Genomic DNA, 26,101 nt, shown 5'->3' with positions numbered 1-26,101 from the left:
AGGACGATTCTGAGTGCATTTTTGCCTGGACACTCCAGCCCCCCCCAACCCCCTGGCCCCCAAGCTGCCACTCTGTGCCCCTCTCGCACTTCCATGGTCCCATCTCCTTTCCCCACCTCCCCCCACCCCAAGGCTGTTAATGAGAAGCTCCCCTCCTCTCTTGCTCTCCACCAAACTTTCCTCTTCTCAGCCCCAACAGGGAGGGGTCAGAAGCCTCCAGCTGAACATCTCTAGGTCTAGAAATGGGTGTGAAGGTGACTGATAGTGTAGAGGTAAAGGGAACCTTCCATATGGAGGCGGTTGGAGGAGGGAGGGAGAATGGTGGGCAAAGGAGGGCCCCACCTGTCCATGTGTCCCCACAGATTAGCAACAGGTCCCTCCTCTGTGCATGTGCAGCCCCTTTGCAGGCTTCACTTGTCCCTGGGCTGGGAGCTCTGGTGCTGCACACAACCTGTGCTGCCTTCTGTGCTGGTCCTAATAAGGTGGGTGGACCTTGGAGTTGGGGCCCCCAGGCCGGGCAGCCACCAGCCGTGGACAAGGATACAGCAGGTATCTGGGTGCCCAATGGGGAGAGCCCAGCTGTGCCGGGTCCAGCAGCTCCACTCACATCCTCAGGGGCTATGGGCAGCTGTGGGGGTAGAGCTCACACCACTGAGGAAATGGGGAGTCAGCAGCTTCTGCAGGAAGGGTGGGGGCTGCTGTGGTAAGAGGAGGGAAAGGAAGGAAAGTGGGAGGCTTCCTGGTGGAGAAAGTCACCTAAGAGGCCCCTTCTAAGCCCCCTGGGTAGCCTGTCTTGGGGCCAGATCTCCCAGTGCAGTTACCTACCCCTCACCCCCAGACCCAGCCTGAGTCCCTGGAAGGAGGGGAGGGAACTCTCACACATGAGAACTGACAGCACTCTGGCCTTTGACTCTCAAAAAGCCCTATGATGAGGTCCGGCTAGGACAGTGAGGCACAGAGCAGTGTAATGACATGCCAAGGTCACTCAGCAAATGGCTTGAGATCAGCAGGGCCTGTGTCCCTTCTGTCCATAGCATCCCCTGACTCTGGGGGTGGAGGTGGCTGTCACAGGGGTGCCATCAGGGCCGGGTTTTCTTTCACCTACAAGATGGTGTATGAAGAGCCTTAAGGCAGTGTGCCAAGTGCCTGACACCTAGGTGGAGTCTACCAGCCTCCAGAGAGAAAGACCCTGGCATCCCCTTCTGTGTGTCACCAACCCCTTCTTAGTGTCCACAGAGGGTTCCTAGGAAGGAACAATAGCGTTTGTCCCTTGGCTACAGAGCATCAACTTCCGGATGCAGGACTGTATGAAGGGGAAGCCCTTGTGCAGCTCTGGCCTCTCAAACCCCAAGCTGCTACCCGGCCCAGGGAGGCAAGCAGGCAGGCCTGGAACATCAGCAGAGCACAGGAAGCTGGAATCTGACCCCTGGCATTGGGCCTGGTCTCCATGGCAGCCGTGGATTTATTACCCGGGCCTCCACCCAGCTTGGTGGACTTTTGACTTGAAGTGGAGAGGAAGAGGAATGAGAAGGCGGTGCAGGGGACAGAGAGTGCACGGGTGGCAGCCGGAGGACCCTGCGTGATGGTAAGTAGGGGTCACTGTAGCCTGGCAGGGGCAGGGGGTGTTCGTGGGTCCCTCCCTGACGGTTTTTCTCTCTCTGCTCCAGGCCAAGTTTCTTTCCCAGGACCAAATTAATGGTAGGTTGAGTTTTCTTTTTCACTAGCAACTCACAGCGAAATATGGGTCTCATTAGGCGAGTTGCTCTGCTCACATTTTGTTGGTGGGTAGGAAGGCGGCTACAGCTTCGGCTTCAGGGCAGGGGGAGAGCTGGGCCCACCCATGGGCAAGGGGATGGCTGTTGGGTGGAGGCAGGTTGCAGTGGGGAGGGGCAAGGCTTGGAGGAAGGAAATGTCAGTGTTATGTTGTCAGTGTGATTTACAAGACAGTGATGGAAGAGGGCGCTCACTAGGTTTTCCTCCAGAACCTGCTGGTTGGGTTTAGGGAGGGAAGGGGAGAGGGGGTGGACCGAGAGATGCCAGCCACTGGCTGCAGCTGAGGGCCTGAAAAAAGAAGGGGCTTTGTCATTGGCTGAGAAAAAGGGCCCAGGTCTGCATTCTCTGGCAGGTTGCATCTACTCTCAGGGCCTCAGTCTCCTTATCTGTAAAGAGGGATCAGCTTAAGTGGTCTCTGAGGTCCCTCTGCCCTGTGACCAAGCCTAGTTTGGTGTAGGGAGCACTTTATCCCCCGGGTCCCCTTTATTTCTCACTGTGCCTGGTTCTGTTTCCCAAGGCCAAGCCCAGAGAGTTGGGTTACACAGAACGCAGGGGCCCAGATCTGATAGGGGAGGCCCAGCAGGGCTCAGGTTGGGAGGTAAACTGAGGCTTGCCTGGGCAGGGATTCCCGAGTTCTGGGTACCAGGAGCTTGATCTAAGAGGGAGAATGGGTGGGTGGATGGCAAGTTCCCAGTAGGCACCTCTGCATAGACCGCTGGATATCCTTACCCCAAAAGAGGGCCCAGAGCAGGGGCTTCTCTTGCCCAGATCTCAAGGCAAGACTTGGCTGAGTCTCACTGAGGCTGACAGCTGCACTGCAGCCCCATCACCCCACCAATACCTGGTTCTGAGCCTCAGTGACCATCCCTCTGGGGCCTCTGACTCTCCCAGAAGGAAGAAGGTAAGAGTGAGTCCCTTTGTATCCTAATATGTGACACAAAGAAAGTGACAACAAATGTTTAATGAATGATTAGATAGGGTGGCTGGATGGAGTGGGAAGACCCAGGGAACTTGGAGGCAGCAGATCTTGGCTCCAGTCACCTGTGAGCCTCAGTTGTCTCATCTGTGAAGTGGGAACAAAGACACTGCCTCACCAGGCTGCCATGAGAGACAGAGGATGTCAGCCATGAACCTGACATGGGGCCTAGGTGTCACCTAGATGTGTGCTGGAGCCAGCTTTCCCTGCCTAGCTTGAGCCAGCTGGTACAGTTTTAGGAATTTTTGGGAGCAGGTTGTTAAAATCAGCCATTAAATAATGGAAGATGAAAGAATGTTCCAACCTCTCTCTCTGCTACAAAACATTTTAAGATAGCTTTATAGCAATCAATAGTGCTGAAGATTTGACAGATTTCCATTTAATGAATATAATTTGCGCAAAGGTAACATAGTTTAATAGAAGGTCACTCATCAGGCTTAATGACAACATGGTCATTGGGAAAAGAGTTGCATTCACCAGCATGCCACCTCCTGTCACGGTTAAATTGAAACTGAGTTTGGCAAAGGGTACAAGAGCTGGCAGAACTCAGAGTCTGATTAGCTAGATGGAATGTATAATCAAGAATATTGAATATTTGTAAATTAGCCGCACATCCTAAGTCTATAAATCTTATGCTACGTACATATATCACCAGAGCTGGTTGTTACATTCGCCAGCACAAAACTGGTCTTATCCTAGGTCCCAGGGTAGGATTTTTTTCTCACTTTGGGGTATTGGTATTTGCAAGGGGAGAACCTAAAGGGGATTTTAAATTCAATTTATTGAAGCCAACTTGTTCTTTCAACAATCTGAGTCCTTTCTTTGTGCCAGCTCAGCTCTAGGCATTAAAAATACAGCAGTGCACACAAGAGCCCCAAATCTCTGTGCTCATGGGGCTCCCCTTGCAGGGGGAGGGGACAACAAAGGGAAGTAGTAAAAAAACCCAGGATGTTAGATGGGCAGCTTGCAGGGAGAAGAGCCGGGAAGGAGGGGAAGGAAGTGTGGAGGTCGTGTGGGGCCGGGGAGAGGGTGGAAGGAGAGGAGCTGTGTTGTTCCAGCACAGGATTCCAAGGTCAGATCCATCCTTCCAGATCTTTAAAGGCAGGAAGACAGAACATTTTTTATGTAACTGTTAGGAGATGGGCCCCTGTTTGACCCCAGCCCTCTGATACCAGGGGCCACAGGCCCTTCTGATGTAGGACACGAGGGAGGGGGGCAGTTTACCCGCCTGTAGAGCCTGGTGGATTCTAGGCTCCAAGAGTGTAACAATCACTTCCTGACAATGGCCAGGTGGGGACAGCTGTCATAGGATGAATTCTCAGGAAGGCAGAAGGCCCACTGCTCAATAGAGGAAAACCCAGATGGAAGATGAAGCAGGGTGGCCAAGAGAGGGCCCCAGGAGGGGCAGGGGGAGAGCTGAGTTCCTGCAGGGCGGCCCTCTCTGACCCCATCCCCACCGGCACTGGGCCTTCTTGGAGGGAATTAGGTTTTGCAGGAACCCAAGGTGGGGTTAGGCCAGGCTCTGGCTCTGCTTCCCCTGGGCCACTCCAGTCCCTGCCACCAGGTCCTGATGGTGGTCTGCCCCTCCAGAAGCCCAGGCTCTGAAAAGGTGGGCAGTTTCCCTTCAACCTCCCTACAGGCACAAAAGTAGCTAATTGTCCCTAAACCTTGCTGGCCAGATTGCTTTTTCTTAGCAACTTCCCTGAACTCCTGCGCTGCCAGTGGAGGCCTTCATTAGGGAACATGAAGAGGCCCTACCTAGGTCTGGGCTAGGGGGCAGGGCCTGCCTTCTCGCTTCTGCTCTGCTGCCCTCTGGTGGCTTCTGCCTGGGACTGGAGATCCCGTGTGGCCTCAAGGGCAAAGCAGGCTGCCCACTGCAGACCCTCAGCAGCTCCAGCCTTCCTTGGCCCTTCTGCACAATGGGAACAACAAAGGTACCACATCGTAGGGTCACAGTGAGGATTACTCAAGGGCCTTGGGGTAAAGTGCTCAGTAGTACAAGCTGCCATGTTAGCTTTGTTACCATCAGCTAAAGAGCAGCTGGCCCAGGCCTCAGGGACTAGCTGGGTGGCGTGAGAAGCAGGAGAGAGCAGGGCGCTGACAAGGATCATGCAGGGTCTTGCACGTTGTCAAGTGGTCCTCAAACAGGAACCCCACCCCGCAGGCCCCAGGGATTAGATGGGAGTTTTGACCAATTCTGATGAGAGCCCCAGGACCACCCCTACGCCTGGTCAGAACCTGTGAGGAGCCCCTTATCTTGCCCAGCTACTCGCTGACCTCACTGTGCATCAAGGGCTGAGGCCATGGGGAGATGCAGGTGGGGGCCGGCTCAGCTGGACTCAGGGGCTGTGGATCTGGAGGCCTTGGTTCTGACAGCCACTTTGCCTCCAGCAGGGGAGAGAGGGTTCGGGGAGAGCAGCAGGCAGGATCCTGGCAGAGCCTGGAAGGCCTGTTTGGCAGTGTCCCTTGAAGTCTTAAAAAGCAGGGCCAGGGCCTGTGTCAGAGCATATCTTGAGAGTCCAGCAGCCTGGAGGCCGGTGGCTGAAGAAGTGCTCACAGCTGTGATTATTGTCACCACATGTGAGAGACTCTCTGCCAGGCCTTCCCAGAAGGGATTGCTGGTCCTCCAATAACCCAGAGGTACTTTTTATCACATAAGTTTTCCTGCAAAACCTCCTACGAGTCTGGACCCCTTGCTGTGGGCTACTGATCTCCCTGGGCTGGGCCTCTCAAGGCTGAGAGAGGCTTTGCAGAGGTTTTTGTCAGTTGAGGAAGGGAGCAAGGAGGGAGAGAGAGGCGGAAGAAGGAAAGTCAGTAGAGGGAAGGGATAGGGCTGACATTCCGTTAAATACAAATTTCAGATAAACCAATATCTACTGCATAGTTAAAAGTAAGCCCCACGCAAAACTTGGGATTGACTTAACAATAAAAAAATAGTCATTGTCTATCTCGAGTTGACTTTACCTGGGCAGCCCTGTATTTTTCTGTGCTGTATCTGACTGCTCTAGGAGGGGAGGAGCAGGAGGAGGCCAAAGGAGCGGGGGGAGGGCCAGGGAGAGGATGGGGGGGCAGAGGGTGAGAGAGTGCTCCTGACTCTCTCTCTGGGCTGTGGCAGAGTACAAGGAATGCTTCTCCCTGTACGACAAGCAGCAGCGAGGGAAGATTAAGGCCACTGACCTCCTGACTGTGATGAGGTGCCTGGGGGCCAGCCCGACGCCGGTGGAGGCACAGAGGCACCTGCAGACTCACAAGATAGGTAAGTAGGTACTTGCCAGAGAAGGAGGAGTCTGGGCTGGTGGGTGGGTGCTCGGTCTAACAGCAGTGCTCCTGGGGAGGGCCCAACAGGTGGGGGCGGATGGTAGGGGTGTGAACAGCTCAGAAATTTGTGGGGCAGGTGGTGGTCAGAGTTCAGGGCTGGGAGCTGTGGACACATGGCTAGATGTGCTGTGTATGGCTCTGGCTTCCTTGAATCCTCACAGCCCCAGTGCCACCCCTGTCTCGGAGGGCCAGGGGATCTAGGCCATTCCAACAAGGTTGTTGCGAACCTGCAGTCCAGACAGCGCTAACATTGTTTTGAGAGAACAATGGCTCTTTACTATTTGTCATGTGCTTAGCTCGACAACCCAGTGAGGGAGGCATTATCCTAATCCAAGTTTTACAGATTAAGATCAAGATGCAAAGCACATTAGGTAACTTGCCCGAGTGCTTAAGCCAACACTGGGATCAGGCTTGGAACCTAGTTCTTTTTTTTTTTTTTTTTTTTTCCCTCTCTCCTTTTTTGGCTGCCCCTTGGCATATGGAGTTCCCAGGCCAGGGATCAGATCCGAGCCACAAAAGTGTGACTTATACCCGACCTGAGGCAATGCTGGATCCTTTAATCCACTGTGCTGGGCTAGGGATCAAACCTATATCCTGGCACTGCAGAGATGCCACCGATCCTGTTGCACCACAGCGGGAACTCCTGGAACCCAATTCTAATTTCCAGGATTGACCTCCAATTCTAATTTCCAGGATTGACCTCCTTAAAAACAGTGCGAAACTGGAAGAAAAAATATATAGGAAAACCCACCCAAAACATTACCAAGTGTTTCTCTCTGGTGATAGAATTATAGATGATTTTCATTCCCTTGTTGTTTCCTGTATTTTTGACAATGGGAACATACAGGACTTTTTTTTGTGGTCTTGCTTTTTTGGGGCCACACTCGTGGCATATGGAGGAAGTTCCCAGGCTAGGGGTCAAATCGGAGCTGTAGCCAGTGGCCTACACCACAGCCACAGCCACATGGGATCTGAGCCGCATCTGCGACCTACCCCACAGCTCACAGTAATGACAGATCCATAACCCACTGAGAGAGGCCAGGGATCTAACCTGAGTCCTCATAGATACTAGCTGGGTTCATTACTGCTGAGCCTTGACCGGAACTCCCATACAGGACTTTTAAAACCTGAAACAAACAAGGTTTTGTTTTAAGAGAAAGAGAGAGGGGTGTCAGAGGCTGGGATGGCTGTTTGCATTGGCAGGTGGACACTCAGGCAGGAACAATGATGGGGTGGCCTGGAAAGAACTCCTGCTCAGCACCTGTCTGGACTTCCTTTCCTCACCTCTCCCAACCTGCCTGCTGGGTTATCCTGAGGTCCCATTGGAGGGCGCTTGCCACAGTGCTGGGAGCCCAGCCTCGGGAGGGGTGGGGAGGAGCCTCTGAAGGCCTTAAGCTCAGTGATGGGGTCCTCAGTGACTGAGACCCAGCTCTGAAGGGTGGCGGTTTTCTTTGGTTTGTCTCCTCCAAACAGGAAACTGTGGTCAGAGGCAGTTCTGATTTCCTGCACTTGCCGTCCAGCGAGAGCCAGGGCTGAGGGCCCCCAGGCATGCCTGGAGGAAGGGCAGGGGCTGGGGAGGTTGAGGTGGAGGCTGCAATGAAGGGAAGGGCAGGTAAACATCCCGGGGAGGAGATTGAGGTTGGAGGCTTGAGGCCCCAGGTGGGGGGGGTCATCCATCCGTCTTTAGGGATGTGCCACAGTAGCTGCTAAAGAGGGACAGACATGTCAGTGCAATTCCTGCCAGTTCAGGTCAGAAGCATCTAGAAGGGAGTAGAGGAGGCAGTGCTTCATTCTGGTCCTGCCACTGCTCAGAGGTGACTCTACACTCTGAGCTCTTCTGTCTCCTTAGTGGGCAAAGTGAGATGATAACCTTGTTGGGAGGATTAAGTGAGGCATACCGGTGGTGGGAACTCAGCAGAACAGGCTGCATCCTCTTCCCCATGACCACTGCCACCACCATGGTGCTTCCAGAGTTAGGTGGCCCTTGAGCTGGCCATGAAGGCTTGGGCAGGAGACCATTTGGCTTCCCCAAGAGGAACCTTTTCCTCTTTGCTCACTCTGCTGTGTTTGGGGTTCCCCCAGACAAAAATGGAGAGCTGGATTTCTCTACTTTCCTGACCATCATGCACATGCAAATGAAACAAGAGGATCCAAAGAAGGAAATTCTTTTGGCCATGCTGATGGCAGACAAGGAGAAGAAAGGATACATCATGGCATCTGAACTTCGGTCCAAACTCATGAAACTGGGGGAGAAGCTCACCCACAAGGAAGGTAATGGCCTGATCCCCCTCCTCCCCCAACAGCAAGAGATGATTAGGGAGTTTGGCGGAAGGCTATCAAAGCCCAATCCATGTCACCAAGGTTGTGCAGGCTCTGCATCCAATGGATGCCTCAGAAGGCCGTGACTAGATGTTGAGCTTGGTGAATTCTGGCCTTAAACCTGGGGAAACCAAGTTGGGATCTATTTGGGCATCACTCCGTGTTAAAACTTTCACTGTGTGCTTTCATTTAGATTGTGACACTCCTGGGCACACTAGTGCCCCCCTCATACTGGTTAAAGCAGTAGGTGCAGTGTGTAGCTTATGAGCGGCAGAGCTTGGAGCTGCATGCAAGTCTATTAGACACTTGTACCCCAGCACCCCTCAGACTCTTTCCTCACACCATAGCTATCTTCTAGAGTTTCCGTGGCTGCCAAGAGTTTCTAAATTGAGGTGTTACTTTTGCTTCCTTTCCTCATGACCAAGCCAGTTTTTAGAGCTCTTCCAGAAGGTGTCTCTGGTGGCCATTGCCTCACACCTTCCCTGCCCTCCTGCCTCAGAGCAGGATGAAGGACTCAGGTCTTCTGGGAAAGCCTGAGGTCCATGGAAAAGGGCGACCCCAGTGCTGGGCCCTTTTCCAGCATTTTTCCAGCCTGCCGGATGGGCTCCCCAGTCCAGCCATAGCAGTCATCCCAGGTCACCGTCAGAGCCCACAGCCACCAACACCAGAGGCTGGGATTTCTAGTTAGGGCTCTGGGCTTGCCTATGATCAGGGGAGGAGGACACAGTGAGTAGAGGGAAAAAGGCTTCAGTAGCAATGAGCCTTTAGTCTTTCGTTAAATCACAACAAACCATTGGAGGGTGTTTAAGATTGTGGTTTGAACTAGATTTGAATTCTGGTTCCCCCTCCTTCTACAAGACCTCAGATGAGTTTCTTAACCTCTCTCACCCTCCTCTGTCTTCTCATTGGGAAACAAGGCTACAATAGATAATCACTAAGGTCCTTCCAAGAGCTAACATTGTATAAAGCAGTCTGCTGAGATTTTATCTGCAGTCACAAAGGCACAGTGCAAAGCATGTAAAAATAGCGCTGCAGAAGGCAGATGGAGCTTCTTCCCCCCCACCGCCACCAGCTTTTTCAGGCTGGCAGCTAGCACGATCTCATCTTTCCTTGTGGCTGTATGAACAGGAAAATACGGGCTCTCATTCCCTCCCTGGCTCTGTGGACACTGCTTGGCCTTTTATGTACCAGGTGGAGTGTTAGCAGAGGGGCCTTAATTCTTATGGTTAATGATCTCTAAAGCAATGTAACAGCCCTCAAACTAAACACATCTCTCACTTAACCAGAAAACAAACATTTCAAAGAAATTGGCCAGGGTTGCAGGCAAGCAGAGACTGATGTCCCTTCCGTTGGCTGTGGGAAATAGGAAAGATGATACTAGAAGTAAGACTCCTTTACTGTCGGTGATGAAAAAGCTTCGGTTTGATAACAGAAGCATCCTTGGAGCAGTTGAGATGGCTGCCAGGGAGGTGCTCTATGGGTTTACAAGGAACTGCCATTCTGCTCAGAGGGCATCCTTAGTTTCTGCTGCTCATCTTCAGGACAGTTACAGGCTGTAGTGGTTGGTGCTGGAACTCATGTTGGACCTGTCCATTTGGACAGTTTAACCAAGTGGTTGATGGGTATAAATAATATAAACTGCAGTCTCAATCTTAAAAAAAAAAAAAATGCTGAGAAGTACTATCAGCTTAAGCACAGAGCAGGTAATTATACTTTGGAGGAGGATGGTTAAGCAGGAAGTCACAGGATACTTTCTAACTAACTGCCCAGAATTATGCGGGAGCAGTGAGACAGGGTTGTATGACGGTGAGGATGGTCCTGAGAGGCCACTGGGGGAAGATATAAGCTGGAATGGCTCTTCTTGGACAAGCTAGTACTTTGTACCAGGAAGCCAGAACCTGAAGAAACAAGTAAATGAATTTTTTTTTTTTTTAATATTGGAGAAACATCAGAGAACAAGGGCAATTTTACAGGCTTTGTGCTTAGGCACAGTTGAATTTATTTTCTCTTATACTACCCCCACATCCAAAACACACATTTCTTTTTTCTTTTTTTTTGTCTTTTTTTTTTTTTGCCATTGCTTGGGCCGCTCCCACGGCATATGGGAGGTTCCCAGGCTAGGAGTCTAATCAGAGCCGTAGCCACCAGCCTACGCCAGAGCCACAGCAACGTGGGATCCGAGCCGCGTCTGCAACCTACACCACAGCTCACGGCAACGCCAGATCGTTAACCCACTGAGCAAGGGCAGGGACCGAACCCACAACCTCATGGTTCCTAGTCGGGTTCGTTAACCACTGCGCCACAACGGGAACTCCCAAAACACACATTTCTAAAAGGGGTGATGGTGGCAGATAATTGTCACAAATCCCCCCCCGGGGTGGGAGACTTCAAGTTGGAAAGACAGGCACGCAGGCTAGGGACAGGCCAAAGCCTGATAAGGGGAGTGGCATGACGGAGTGGCAAAGGGTGTCTGTTCTGCAGGGGGCTGAGGGTGGGTTGTGGAAGGTAAATTCATGCCTAAGCTTCCTGGAAATGTTAGCACAGGGGTCAGATATTTTTCTGAAAGAAACAAAAAAAAAACCTGTACCATGACTTGAGTGACTGATTCCTTACCAGTATACCTGCTACCTGGGTCCTTGCACAAAGCCTAACTCAAAGTTGAATCCATAGTCTCTAAGGGGACGAGGGTGGATTGTTCTACTCACTGGTTTACTTCCTCGTCTATGGGAATGGTCAATTGGATGCTCAGGGAAGACCTCTGGGGAGGGCGCCCCCCATCCCCAACCCACAAGAACTGGATGTCCCATAGCCTAACACTAAAGCCAAACTAAAAAATTAATGTGATTTATTGCAGTGGATGATCTTTTCAAGGAAGCAGATATTGAACCTAATGGCAAAGTGAAGTATGACGAATTCATCCACAAGGTCACCATTCCCGTGCAGGACTACTGAATCAAGAGAAGGAGAGAGCCTCCCCTGGGCCTGAGAACTCAAACTGATGCATTTTTAAAAAGAAATGTGTTCCTTTCACTGGAGGGAGATGGCAAACCCAGCAAGCACACAGAGCTGACCACAGCGGAGAATAGCTTAGTAAGGAAACTAAATGACTTCGGCTATGGTATTAGCTAAAACAGCATGTATTTTAATAAAAGACTTTTTTGACTTTACTACCCTGAGTCCGGCCCTTTACACATGCATGAGCCTATGGTTTCAAGGTGGGCCAGGGTTCCAGTCCTGGCTGCCATTTCCCAGCTATAACGTGACTTTGGGCAAATCATTTCACCCCTTAAAACCTTAGGATCCTCAATAAAGTTGGATTCCTACTTCTTACCTCATGGAACCTGTTGAGGATGGTCTTGAAAATGTCTTTGCAAATTGCAGAGCACTGTGTAATCCTCAGTTGCCAGGGTAGGTTCCTCCTAAAAAGGGCAATTTACCAAAAGAAATATATCCCGTATCTGGGTTCTGGAACCATCTTGCACATTCCCAAGATAAAGCCAGTGCTAGCTGAGAAACAGCAACAAGCAAAGAGCTCAAACAAACCATGGCAACATTTCTTGGAGCACCACAGGGCCACATGCGAATTCTCATTCCCAATGCATAGTGATGTTCAGAAGACTCATTCCTCAACAGAATATGGGCGAAAACAGGTTAAAACAAGGCAGCATCAGCTAAACCCTGGGAAGCATGATCTTACTTTATACCCCAAACCAAAGGAAACCAGATGTAATGAGGTGCATTCACTGAGGCTTTGCTGAGTTTGAGAAGACCCTTAATGATACTTCAGGATTTTGAGTGTTCCCCTGGCACATCAGAGAGGTTCACGGAACTAGGATGGTCTGTTCAAGTGGGCAGAATTGATCACAGGGTTCAAGCCATTTCCTCAGGACTAAAGGAAAAGTATAAGGGGTGGAACAGGCCATTGCCATGGCACAGCAAGAGCTCCAGAAAACAGCAGTAGGGGTACTGGTCCTGCTGGGAGCTTTTCCAGCTCAAGCGGCTTTTTAAGTTAGTTATGTAACCAGGAGGTGCCAGGCTGGTGCTGGCTGTGCACTCATCAAACTTGTGGATCCACTGCTAGTGTCAGGACAGCCCTAAAAAGGGCTGGAGTCACACACCAGCATGTTGAAGGGGGAGCAGGGCAGAACTCTAAGGACAGAGATTTTCATCCTTATATGTATCGAAATTGGGCTCTCTGGGCTGTGGCTTCATCTAACGATGCCGTAGTGGCTAAAGCAAAAGAAAACCAAATTAAGAGGGAGGTGTGTCCCTCAGAGATTTACCCATGACACAAATCTAAGGGCCAGACACAAAGGAAACTGCAGGGGAGAAAACAGTCATGGTGCAACTATCTCACAATGCTGCATGGCTTCAGACCAAATGGAGGGCCTGAGAAAGGAGAGCTGCTTTTGTTTCCCTAACAGCGTAACTGCCAATGGAAGTGAGCAGGGATTCCTAGGAGCAGCAGAGCAGGCTTTTGTGGGGGGAGGCAATAAAAAGCCTCCTAAACCACAAAGTAAGTGAAGTTGTGATTGTCTAGCTGGGGATCCTAGGTTCACAGTTACAAGAGATCCAGGTTTTGTGGGGTCTAAGGACCTGGAAGAAGCCGGAGCAAGTGAGGGGCCCCAGTGCTCAAACTTCATTACCTTCAAGGTAACTCCACCTGTGAGCTGGCTGGTTAGATGTTGGCACCCCACGGAGAACCAACCGCTCTATTTCACTTTTAGGCAAGGCTCAAGGGTCCTAGCTCCACATCTCTTTTTAACTCAGCATGGATATGAGGAAGTTAGTCCTGCACAGCCAATCTGGAATGTGAAAGATTGGATAGTAGATAGCTGTGATTTAGATGGTAGAGGCAAAGCAAGTTTTGGGCTATAACAGTGAGGGTATGTTCCTCCAAAACTTTACATCTTGATATGCCACATACAATGGTACCTGTATGGTTTTAAAGCGCATGTTATTAATCTTATTTGCCTAACAAGAATCTGAAGTGTACCTTGCCAAAACACCCAAGTGGTGTGCAATGGCCATTAGAACCTGGGGCTCGCGTCCACTGACTGTGTTTCTAATTATGGATGTTCAGTGGGTAGGATTCCAAGATCTTAGATGTTCTAGTGACTTAAATCTCTACTCCAGGAAAGGCTTTGACACCACCCCATGTCCAGGTTTCATGCACATTCCTGAAATTCCACTTGGTTTACCCAGCACCTAGTATTGTTTGCAAAAAAGGCCACAGTGCTCTTAACAATCAACTTGCAGATTAATTAAACAGATTTAAAACTAAATAGACTCTGGGTCATTACAAAGCTAGCCAAATTTGAGTAAGAAAGGGGAACGATGGCTGTATATTCATTACTTACCCTCAAAGCATGTTGCAAGAGAATGGGTTACTTGTCCTGCTTTGAAATTTCTGGATCAAAGGGGCCCTGGAAGCACAAAGCATTGTCACTTTTTCTCACAGGGACCTTTACCTTGTATACGCAGCAGTGCATTTTACAGAAGACAAATTAACTGAAGGGTTTTCTTTTATTACATCTAAAGAGCTCTACATAAACAGGTAACATTCAATAGGTAAACAATTTTTTTTTCCAATGCATGTAATAAATATTTTCACTTGGTACTTTTATACAAACTGACATTGGTCTACTATACATTTTTAAAAGCCATTTTACTGGTTTGGCATGCGGTATGGAAATTCTAAGAGAGAAAGTTTTAAGGCAATGAATCACAGATTTTAAGTTCATGGAATTTATGGTAACTTTTATATCTGTTTATATACATTTTCCCCTTTGTTAATTAAACAATTAACAGCAGCACACTCCCGGACCACCAGCTATTCTCCCTCCCTCTTTCTGAAATCTTTGTTTTCTTTTAATTAAAAAACAGAAATCAACATGTATTGATAAAACAAAATTCTTACTAAAATAATTTCAAATATGCTTTAAAGTCCTGAAGATCTTGAAGTGTTTTTTATGTGTTTAAAATTGGAACTGTTTAAAAACAATGTTTTTTTTCCCACAATTAGGAATTAAAACTCAGGATACATTTTCATTCAGTTTCAGACATTTGAGTCAAAGGAAAATCTGCCAAGAAATCACATTTTTCAGAAGCTTAAATGAATCTTTGCTAAGTAAGTCAGTAATAATAGAGAACTGTGATAAATCTAAATTAAAAGAAGTAGAAAATTTTTAACACTCAAAATAAATTAGTCAACCAAGTGTGGCATGGCTAAGGTCCAGATTGTTTTCAAAAGATGTGTTCAAATAATGCCCACAAAATAATTAAAAGCCACTTCAACCCTGCTAGTCAAACAGCTATTTTATCAAAGATGTGTGTGTGTACACACACACACATACACACACACACACACACACACAGAGGGTACTATACAGAAACACAAACTTATGCACACCTATTATGAATGACCAAAGCAAGGGGGGTGGTGGCAACTTGACTAAAGATTCTGAGACTTATTTGTCCACAGACAGCATGTCAGTGTTATTAGCATGGGTGTGGGAGTGATGGTGGGCTAAGGAAAAAAATAAATGATTACGTAATTTTTTTTTTTTTTTTTTTAGCTTAGAAGATAAAGATGCAGTGCATGACTCCACTAATAATTACTATGGAGCATAAAATTTCCATTGACATATCGGCTGTGAGACCAACAGAGTGATAACTACTACTGCTGCTGCTGCTGCAAAGTCTTAACAACTGAAGGGAACAAACTCCTTAGAGTGGAATGAACTAAAATAAAAAGACAACTGAATGGTTAGTTTCTCTTGTGGAGACATGACCAAAGCCACTAGACAGACATTTATTTCTCCCTGTTACCTGTTCTTCCCTTGGGTTGGTGTAACACAGGACACTGAGGGAAAATAACCCTCTCCAAAACTGGGCTGAAGAAAGTAGAGGGATGGGTTTTCAACTGGATCATTCAAAGAGTTTGTAATTCAGCATCATACACAAAGTTATTGATCAGAATTTTGAGCTCACTAACAATGACATAAAAAAGAAAAGAAAAAAACCAAAACTATTCATTTTATCTTAGGTAGCTGAATTAATAGAAACATTTCCTATTACAACATGAAGTAAGAAGCAACTCCCCACAATTCAATTTCTACCCCAATCTGAATTTAGACACAAATTATAATACTATTAGATATTAGCCTAAGTTAAGATGGTAATGAGAACTCTAAAGTGTTTACTCACCATAACACCAGATTCATTAAAAACTTAACTATTTCCTGTTTTAACTGACAAAGAACTTTTTTTTATTGCAAATTGTTTAGTGACTATAACTCAGCCATGTATGTGTGAAATACACATGCGTAGGGGAAGACTATATAACTCACTTGTCACTCGCACATATGTCTATAAATACATATATACACACACACATATACATATCAATACCAACTTGTTTTTCAAAATTCAAGTCAACAATTTAGTGGCAGAGTGATGCTGTAAAAATAGGTATTTTTAGATGCCACACAGTCATGTGAACCATTCATTTTATCATACAATTGAAGATATAGCCATCATGAATTCTAACTGGATTAAAGTAGTAGGTCAATCTGTTACCACTGCAAGGTTTAAAATGACAATTTTATACACAAAGGTGGTCCTTCATCAACTCTGAGAACATTGACAGTTGTGATATAAAAAAATCCAATCTGGAAAAGTGGTAATCATTATGCCCCTTCTTTACCTTTTCTGTTAAACCTGCTTAACCAATCAGCTAAAAAGTATTTTCAACACCTTCAGCTATTACCTGAAGAATGTCATCTTCTCTGACGAGGATTTTGGAACACAAGTAAAACCACGTTTTCCTTCCCTCCAACCCTCACTCAATCTCCTGAAAAACAGTTTCAACATATTTACATGTTCCATTATTAATAATAGATCAGACAGATCCATGAATTCTTAAAAAAATTTGACTTTCCTATGTCATGCTTGTCTTTAAAAGGTGAAGGAGAAAAAAAAAAAACCAAACAAGATAACTAGGCTAAAAAAATAAGTACACTTGGAACCAGAGAGTAAATACTACTAAGGATCAAGCTCATTTTGAATTTCAACTGTTTATCAGATGGATAGATTTCTACAGATTGACATGTATGGTGCATAGTATTTTCTGAAGAGAATTTACTTTCAGGATAACTGACTTTCTTTTTTGAGGTGATTTAGCCTTACCTCTGTTAGCTGCACAGGACACCCAACAGGGTTTTCTAAGCTATTTTTACTTCCTACTTTGGTATGAAGATCCTACATGAAAACTTGTTACTCTGTGGCCAAAAAAAGCAGGTGTTCACAGACTTGGTTTAAATACATAATACTGGCAATCCAAATTTAGAGTAAAGAACTAGACTAAAGTGTATTATTCACAGGTCGGCTAAACCTACTCCTTACCCAGACGGCTTTATTCCAATCTCTGAAACATATTCTCAGGGGGTATCTAGCAAATAAAGAGAATATGTGATGGAGAACATGCAATTGGGATAGTCAATAAAAATGCTCATATGTGAGTTCAAAACCTTCAAAGCACTTTGAAAGAAGCAGGCAACTGATTTATCAACGAATGCAAATTCGGGAGAAGGAACAGTAATGACAGAAAAATACACACAGACACACACATTGAACACACACACCCACAAGCTATGTCCTGAAAATACATAGGGAATGCAGTGGGACAGATGAGTTTTATAACTTAAGGCTGGATAAAATATGCATACACACAAACAGAATCCAAGTCTGTCATTTCTAGAAAATAGAAATTAAAACTATCCCCCCAGCCCCTCCCCATAACAAAGAAAAGCCCACAATTTAAAACTTCATACATGCAATTCCTTTTCTGTTATTGCAAATAAAATAATGCCATTGAAGTAAAATAAAACCAAAACCATAAGACAAATGATGAAAAAAATCTTCAGAATCCAGAAAAAATGAACCGAAGGTGGTTTGTGGGTACTTGTTTTTTTTTTTTTTTTTTCTTTTCTTTCCTTTTTTTTTCTTTTTTTAAACAAGTGTTTTATCAGACAGGCAGTCTTAGATTTATATACAAAAGTAAAACTGAAAATATAGTTTTGTTCTCTGTACATTTCTTTTAATTTTTTCCCTAAAAAAAGGAAAAAAAACACGCTTGTGTACTTTTCTAAACAGAATAAGGTAAAACATAGCACAAAGTTCTCTTCTTTCTGCCAAGTTCATTTAATCTGGGATGGGGATGGGAGCAGCAGGGGCAAGAGAATCAGTCCAATGAAATAATGTCTGGTATGATGCCGAAGATGGATGCCGTGTCTGTGCTGCTCCTGTTTGCAACGGTGTGGCTATGGCTCTCCCTTAAGCTGTTGGAGGATACCAGGCTGCTGTTACTGCCACTACTGCTTCCATTGGTGGTTGGCAGAGAAGTACTGCCTCCTGCACTTAACTGATCGAGAAACATCTGTGAGGAGGTATATGGAAAAAACCGAGACGAGTGTAAGAGGTCTTGATCATCTGAAACTGCTGCTGCTGCAGCAGCAAGGAGGGAGGTGTTATAATGCTAGGTAGGGGAAAGAAAAGACAAAAAATAATGTTAATTATACTCATAAATTAACAAACTTTCTTCTCACTAGAGCAGAGTCCTAAATTTAACATTTCTGAGTACCTGATGTTTCTGAAATATTTAGTGAAACATTTTGCAAAATCAAATAAATGGGCCTTATACAAGGATCATATCATTGATTTTAAGACATTTTTATATCTGAAATGTGGGGAGATATCAAAATAAAAGTTTTATTGTTTTTTGTTTTAATTTGTATTGCAAGCAGTTCTCAAAATGCTATTTCCAAACAGACATATGCTCAGAAGCAGCAGGAAAGAGGACAGTCCATTTTCTTTCTCTTCTGAAGATAGTTGGCCAAGAAATTTATCAGTCAATATGACTCCCTGCCCCGCTTCTTTATAAAACAGTACTGGGAAACAACAAATAGACACTGTTCTTACTATATATTCAGGCAAAGCTGAAACAAAGGGACTTTTAAAAAATTTTTTATTTTTTAATTCAATCAAAAATTTTTTTTTAGGGTCACACCCAAGGCATATGGAGTTTCCCAGGCTAGGGGCTGAATTGGAGCAGCAGCTGCTAGCCTACGCCATAGTCACAGCAATGCAGGATCCGAGCCACATCTGCAACCTACACCATAGCTCACAGCAACACCGTATCCTTAACCCACCAAGGATCGAACCTGCATCCTCATAGATGCTAGCCAGATTCTTTTCCACTGAGCCACAAAAGGAACGCCACTAAAAATTTAAAACCTTAACAATAGTAAGTATGACTATTTTGAATTTTCTAAGGAAATTTATTTTCTTTCTCTTGGCTATATATTATACTTTAAAGTATTTTAATGTAGAATTAAAATAACAGTAATTTTTTTTTTCATATAACATACCTGATTGTCTCCTGATAAGAAAGGAAAGAAATCTAATCCTGTGGGGAGAAAAATATTTTAGTTAAAAAGAAAAAGAAAGAAAACACCCTCCCAAATGCCCTAATACCAAAAAATAAACAAACAAAAAAACAAAAAAAAAAATCTTAAAAGCTAAATCTAAATTCACTTAGAATTTTATTTAAACAAAGAGAGTTAAGCTGAATGTTTTATGTCTTTCCCATCTCTAGATTACTAAGGCTGAAGTCCAAGCTTTAGCAGTGCTTTGGGCTCCCAGTGACTCCATTTGTGAGACCTGTTAAATCTAACACTGATCCCTTAAACTGATACAACACTTTTCACAAAATGCTCTCCCTTACTCCTCTAAGCAACCTTTCAAACTACTCTCATTACCCCCCCACAAGTAACCCATGAGGTATGTCATTATTTTTGGCCTCATTTTGTGGATGAGAAAGTTTGAAGTTGAAAGTCATTAAGCAAGTTGTAAGATGGGTTTTCTTTCTCAAATTCATTCACTTTCCACTATCTGTCCCAGATTCTAATTAAGACTCTTGAGTGACATGAGGGGGCAAGAGATCTGGAGAGGTGTCTGACTGCTGGCATGGAGGTTATTACAGAAAGACCAGCCTTCATCCCTGGCTGCCAGGAAGTCACTACAAGCTGGCCTCTTCCAATTCACATTCACGTCCATATTGCTCAGCATGTAATATGACAAAGAGCAAGAAAAGCAACGTGAATAAAAGACATCATTAGGATACCTAAACTTGGACAAAAGTACAACAAGCAGATATAGATAAAAATATGACAATGCCACAAATACTTCAGGGATCCACTCACTGCCTACACTAGAACAGATTATATATAAGGATCTGTAAAATGTATACTACTGTGTCTTGTGATCATGAGTTTAGCAGTCTGCTAAGTGAGAAATAGGGCTGCACTGTCCAACAGGGTAGCCACTCATCATCCGATGTGGCTATTTAAATTTACTAAGATTAAGTAAAATGAAAAATTCAGTTCTTCAGTCACAGTAGCCATATTTTAAATCCTCAATAACCACAGGTGGCTAGTGGCTACTGTACTGGTCAGTACAGATTACATTTCTCTCACTGCAGAAAGTTCTATTGAACAGAGCTGAAAGGCAGCTTCATAACAATCACTAAAAATCTACTCCACTGAATACTAATTTGGCAAATGTCATTACTGTATTCTGTTGCATAAGTGAAAGAGTTTCTCTAGGGAACACACCTAATATTGGGAGTTACTGGGCCACAGGGTATGTATGTATTCGATTTTACTACTAAGTTGTTCTCCAAGTAGTTTTAATAATTTACACTAACATTGAGGATAATTATTTGCGCTGCAGCTCATCAATATCTGGTATTATTAGACTTTTCCATTTTTTACCAATCAGGTTGGTATGCATTGGTATTTCTTTTTTTTTTTTTTTTGGCAAAGAAGAAAAAATAGCTTTGTTGCTTTGCTAGGCAAAGGGGGCCACAGCAGGCTAATGCCCTAAAGACTGTGTCCTCATTGTTATTTTAATTGCCTTTTACTGATTATTAATGACATAATGTTTATATCATGGAATTCAATATTGACTGGAATAATTTAACTCCATGAAATATTTCATAATTATTTAAATATTATAAAATATTTGTGAAGTGCCTCTCAAGCTTCTTGCCCATTTTCCTACTGAGTTATCTGTCTCTTTCTTTCTTACCTTTTTTTTTTGCTTTTTAGGCCTGCATCTGCAGCATATGGAAGTTCCCGGACTAGGGCTTAGATTGGAGCTGCAGCTGCTGGCCTGTGCCACAGCCACTGCAGTGTAGGATCTGAAGCTTGTCTGTGACCTACACCACAGCTCATGGCAATGCCGGATCCTTAGCCCACTAGGTGAGGCCAGGGATAGAACCCACAACCTCATGGATCCTGGTCAGGTTCATTAACTGCTGAGCCACGAAGGGAACTTCTGTCTTTTTCTTTTTGATTCATACGTGTATTTTATACTTTTTGAATATTAGTCATTTGTTGTCATGTAGGTTGCATATATCTTCTCCCACACTACAGTTTTTCTTTCTATTATCCTTTTGGGGTCTTTTGATGAAAAGGTTTTAATTTAATGTGGTAAAATGTATAAAATTAAAAAGACATGATCGCTTACAAATATAAACCATGGATAGTCAAAAATCATTTTTTTAAGAAATTCCCTTTCCAAAATATTTTCATATGGTCCTCATCTCATCTTGTAGATATATTAATGCATAGATTTATCTTACTCATTTTAATAGTTATACAACATTTCTTTGTTTAGTTGTATTTTATCTAATGGGTTTTAAGATATTCTCAGGGATACAGGGAATACAGCCATTTTTTTTTGTTTTTAATTTATTTTTGGCCATCTCCACAGTATGTAGAAGTTTCCAGGCCTGGGATTGAACTGTGCCTCAGCTGTAACCAGGGCCACAGTAGTGACCGACAATGCTGGATCCTTAAGGCACTGAGCCACAAGAGAACTCCCAGCCAGTGTTTTATATGACTTTAAAGGGAGCTTTAAATGGAGAATAATCTGTAAAAATATTGAATCGCTATGTTGTACAACTGAAGTTTATATTGTAAATCAACTATACTTCAAAAAAATTTTAACAAATAAAAACAGATTATCAGGGGTTTTTATTGTAAATAATACTACAGGAAATATTCATGTACATATTCCTTGGAACATTTGTATGAATAAATATGTTAAATATTCCTAGAAGGTAAAAAAAAAAAAAAAAAAAAATCTACTCAACTATCTCAGTTCCCAAGAATCCTTGCCAGTGACCCTGAATTTCAGTGCAGGGAAGGGGTGGAGGAAAAGTTCTACTTTATGCGTTTATGGCCATTTTAAAAAAATGTTTTTAGATTATTCAAACACAAATTATTCAATTCGCTATTATACAAATTATTCAATTACAAAGATGAGAGTAAATTTTTTGCATAATGTAAATGTAAGTGATTAAGGACTCAAAATACATTGTAGAATTGAGTATAATGACATTTCAAATTACTTTCAGAAAGAAAAGTCAGTTTCACCAGAACAAAAATTAAAATTTTCCATTGTTTCAATTCTGCATTATCTAAAAGATAACACAACATAACTACCCACAAATCCTGCTGCATTATAACCAGATTCAGGGAATAAAAAATATTTTTTCTTTTTAAGGCCATACCTGCGGCATATGTAAGTTCCCAGGCTAGGTGTCAAATTGGAGCTATAACTGCCAGCCTACGTAACAGGCATAGCAATGCAGGATCTGCAACCTACACCACAGCACATGGCAGTTCCAGATCCTTAACTCACTTAGCAAGACCAGGGACTGAACCTGCATCCTCATGGAAATTAGTCAGGTTCATTACTGCTGAGCCACAACAGGGACTCCCAAAACATAATTTTCATAAATATCAAAATTCAAAGCAACATGCAGGAAGTCATTCAGAAACAGGTTGCAGACTATTTTGAAGCCATAAAACCTAAAGGTCATTGCACTGTTTTTTACCATTGGTGTAAAACACTGGCTATTGATGAAGGTACTAACAAGGAACTGAGTCTGTATTTATTTATGACTGCAGTATTATATTTCCTCCAGTTTCCTAGATCCAACCCTCTGGTTTTTTTTGTTTTTGTTTTTTTTTGCTTTTTAGGGCTGCACCCATGGCATATGGAGCTTCCCAGGCTAGGGGCTGAATTGGAGCTGCAGCTGCTGGCCTGTGCCACAGCCACAGCAGCATGGGATCTGAGCCGCGTCTGGGACCTACACCACAGCTCACAGCAACGCCATATCCCTGACCCACTGAGCGAGGCGAGAGATCAAACCCACGACCTCATGGTTACTAGTCGGATTAATTTCTGCTGCACAAAGGGAATTCCTCTTTTCTCAATCTTTCAATTCTTCCTTAGACTGCACAAAAGCAGCTTATAGGGATCAAAGGCATTCATAATGCTATGTGACAACAGAGAAGAACCACTGACTCACCTTGTAAGTCATAAGGCATGGGTGTCATGTGGAAAGGATGTCTGTAGTCTTGGATGAGGGATGTGTTAATATAGCTTGTGTCTACAGCAGGTAGGCTTGGGGTGCGTGACACTGGAGATGCTTGATGTGGAAGACTCAATATGCTAGAAGAAGAAAAGGTGGGCAAAATTTTCATGAGTCAGTTGAACTTTTAAATTTAACAAAAGGGGTGCATCTGACAGTGAGTCCCAGTTTTTGTGCTGTAAATAAAAACAAAAGATAAGCAAAGCAATATATAATTTAGACTACCATAATTATTAGGAAATAATCTGTAAACTTAATAGCATCTTGCAGAGGCAACAGGGAAAGAGAGATAGATGCAATGGCATCCAACATTCATATATCACATGATGTCTTTGGAACATCATCTACATTTTCAGAATGCAGGAGGAAGGCATGGCTGAACCACTTCAATGGGATACGAGTGAAAAGAATCTAGAGCAGACAGAATTCTGAAACCTTTAAAAAATAAGCACTAGAGTATTGACAAGTAAAAAGTATAGGTAAATCCTTATAAAGAAAATATATACAAACAAGACTAGAGGAATGCATCAATCTGCAGTGAGGAGTTCACAGCTGGCCCCTAGACTTATAAGATTTATGAGAACAAAAACTAGGTACTGTTTATCCTGATATATATATTGCCCAGCACAGTCATTAGCACACTGTTTGCACAAAATGCCTGCTGAATGAAGGAGGACAGCAAGACAAGTAGCAGTGGTGCTCCAGAGTGAACAAGAGTGGTGAAGCCTTTTTATTTTTTTAATTAATTAATTTATTTTTTGGTCTTTTTTTTTTTTTTTTTTTTTTTTGCTATTTCTTGGGCCGCTTCCGCAGCATATGGAGGTTCCCAGGCTAGGGGTTGAATCGGAGCTGTAGCCTCCGGCCTACGCCAGAGCCACAGCAACTCGGGATCCGAGCCGCGTCTGCAACCTACACCACAGCTCACGGCAACGCCGGATCGTTAACCCACTGAGCAAGGGCAGGGACCGAACCCGCAACCTCATGGTTCCTAGTCGGATTCGTTAACCACTGCGCCATGACGGGAACTCCATGAAGCCTTTTTAAAAAGAGGTATAATTGGAAAAAGAAAAAAGAACAGAGAGAGGGATTCTGGAAGAGCAGAACGAAATATTTAAGTAGCTAATTAGTTAACTCCTTTTTTTTTTTTTTTTTCCCCCCTTTCTTTACAAAAAATTAAGGAAAAGCAAAAAGGAGGGAGAAAGGAAAAAGGAAAGGAAGAACCAAAATTATTTTGAAAAGAAAAAGAAAGGATTCTAATAGTCCTGAATGAAAACATAAGGGTCATATACTATCCCAATCATACAAGAGGCTAACAGATAAGTTATAGAAAGTAAAGAGAAAATAAGGCAGAAAGAGGTTGTCTTTTGCTTTTAAATCTTCATGTAAGGTACAGGGGAGGGGGTATGGAGATGCAATTTCAATGGTAAAGAATATTTCAAAAGTTGCCAAGATTGGAATGGAGTTCTAGCTATGACCTTCTACCATATTTTTATCAATGGGATATGAAGCATAAAATATACTCTCTCTCATCCACCTCGTAAAAATGTTTTCTCTAATGGAAGCTCAATTAAACCTCTTACATCTATAAAAAGTACCACTTTCCATTAGCTATCTCCTTTGACAATGCATAAGGGATTATAAGAGAGACTAAAGCAGTTGAAATGCTTGTCTTTGAAAACATCTTGGTATACCAAACAGCGAAGGAAATTTCTGGATAAATACTAAACAGTGGTTGAAGGCAGCAAAATGTTTTATATTTGCTGATGCGTGCCTCTTTCTAATTCCTGGCTGGCTCCTTTTCTTTCAATTTTGTGATAATGTTCTAACAACGCATTTCCACCTTCACACAGAACAATAACACAACATGCTGGGTTTAGGTTTCTATTGGCTAGTCGTTATTGTAAAACAGTCAATGATACTGAATGTAGTGGTATCCTTCTAAAAATGCCATAAACCTTCAAGTTGCTTATTTTTATTTGAAAAGAGAAAAAGGTCTGGCATTTGCAAATGTTCTCTCTGGGTTCAATTAGTCACTGGGAAGCTCAGGAAGTACTTAATGCATCTAATGTAATTTTCCAAATATAATAAACAAGCTATTTTTGGAAAAATAGCAAAGCAAATATTTGACAAAGAAAAATCAGATTTCTAAACACTCAAAAAATTTCCTTTAAGGAAAAGTGTTTACATGCATATGACTACTATCAATATTCTAAACAGTGAAATATATAAAATGATGTATTTAATCTATAAAGTATTTCTATAACCAGTTTTACAAAATATCTTTTAATGCATTTAAAGTAATAATATGATGATATGTTTTTGGCCATACTATGTTAAATACAGTCATACTGTACTGAAATATATATATATTATTAAATATAAAATATCTTAGAATTAAAATTCAATAGAAATTTGTTCTAACTATGCCAGCTTTTGGTATTTTGACTTTTCTTTTTCTCCCACTCAGATTTATAAAAGAGTTGGTGTTTGAGCTCCCTGGTGGCTCAGAGGGTTAAGGATCTGGTATTGTCACTGCTCTGGTTCAGGTTCGATCCCTGAACTGGGGAAGTTGGTGTAATAACAAGGTCAGGCTTGGTGGATAATAGCCATCAAGGTAGGCTTTCATCAGAGGTGGATGTTCATGAAGTAGGATGGGAAGCAGAATTAGTGTTCAAATATTTATTTTGTTTAAAATAATGATACTGCTTTTAATGTGTGTACTTGTTTGTATGCTGAAATAAGCTACTCTGGAGTGAAAATATCAATGTGTAATATATCTGATTGTATTATGAAGACTCCTGAAATAGTCAAAGTCCTTTAATGAGAGGAGCTACAAATCATGATTGTGTGCTTTTACTGTTGCAACTTCATCTTTCAAGTAACTACAAATATATTTAAATAGATCTTTTACCTTCAAAACAGTATCAAGCCTGAAAATAATCTGACTCGCACAGAAATGCCCTCTCCTGGTCTGATATTAACTTCCCCTCTTAAACCTTGAAATCTGTTACAACTTCTGCAGACTTCCCTCCTCTCACATTCTTCTTTCAGGCACTACAGTTCGTCAGAAGATTTTAATAACTCTTATTCAATTATATCAGGCCACATAACTCTCCTGATATATATACCTAAAGGGGTCACATCTATTTCTAGATTTACTTCAGTGTGCAACAACTGTGCCTCAGCAGAACATGAAGTTTTGTTTTGTT

At 43.7% G+C, this 26,101-nt stretch overlaps 2 protein-coding genes and 1 long non-coding RNA gene across 12 annotated transcripts in view; 1 reads left to right on the top strand and 2 right to left on the bottom strand.

Moving 5' to 3' along the window:
* Positions 1-1,345: 1,345 nt before the first annotated feature.
* On the top strand, positions 1,346-11,553 carry CALML4 (calmodulin like 4). The gene is given in 5 exon segments (NM_001244619.1): positions 1,346-1,585; positions 1,668-1,698; positions 5,865-6,005; positions 8,150-8,338; positions 11,241-11,553. Coding segments are annotated over 5 exon segments (462 nt in total). The 5' UTR covers positions 1,346-1,582; the 3' UTR covers positions 11,339-11,553.
* Positions 9,762-13,842, bottom strand: LOC146406876 (uncharacterized). Its single transcript, XR_014817449.1, has 4 exons — positions 13,747-13,842; positions 13,033-13,191; positions 11,718-11,805; positions 9,762-10,284 (listed from the first exon to the last, which is right to left on the bottom strand). It is a non-coding gene; the product is annotated as an uncharacterized LOC146406876 (long non-coding RNA).
* A 51-nt stretch (positions 13,843-13,893) lies between these two features.
* PIAS1 (protein inhibitor of activated STAT 1) overlaps positions 13,894-26,101 on the bottom strand; it is a 325,250-nt gene continuing 313,042 nt past the window's right edge. For all 10 annotated transcript variants that reach the window (XM_084979204.1, XM_084979209.1, XM_084979202.1 and 7 more), the window contains 3 exons: positions 22,830-22,972; positions 18,817-18,854; positions 13,894-17,924 (listed from right to left, as the gene is read on the bottom strand). In XM_084979204.1, coding sequence (XP_084835330.1) covers positions 17,631-17,924; positions 18,817-18,854; positions 22,830-22,972 — 475 coding nt within the window. In that variant the 3' untranslated portion in view covers positions 13,894-17,630. The remainder of the gene's footprint in view (positions 17,925-18,816; positions 18,855-22,829; positions 22,973-26,101) is intronic.

Source organism: Sus scrofa, chromosome 1 (assembly GCF_054392235.1).
Source record: "Sus scrofa isolate SSC_HxYL_T2T_F1_AM1 chromosome 1, Sscrofa_HxYL_maternal_Yorkshire_Landrace_v2.0, whole genome shotgun sequence".
Classification (NCBI taxonomy): domain Eukaryota; kingdom Metazoa; phylum Chordata; class Mammalia; order Artiodactyla; family Suidae; genus Sus; species Sus scrofa.
Note: the sequence above shows the minus strand (reverse complement) of the source record. Positions and strands in the feature narration are given on the sequence as shown.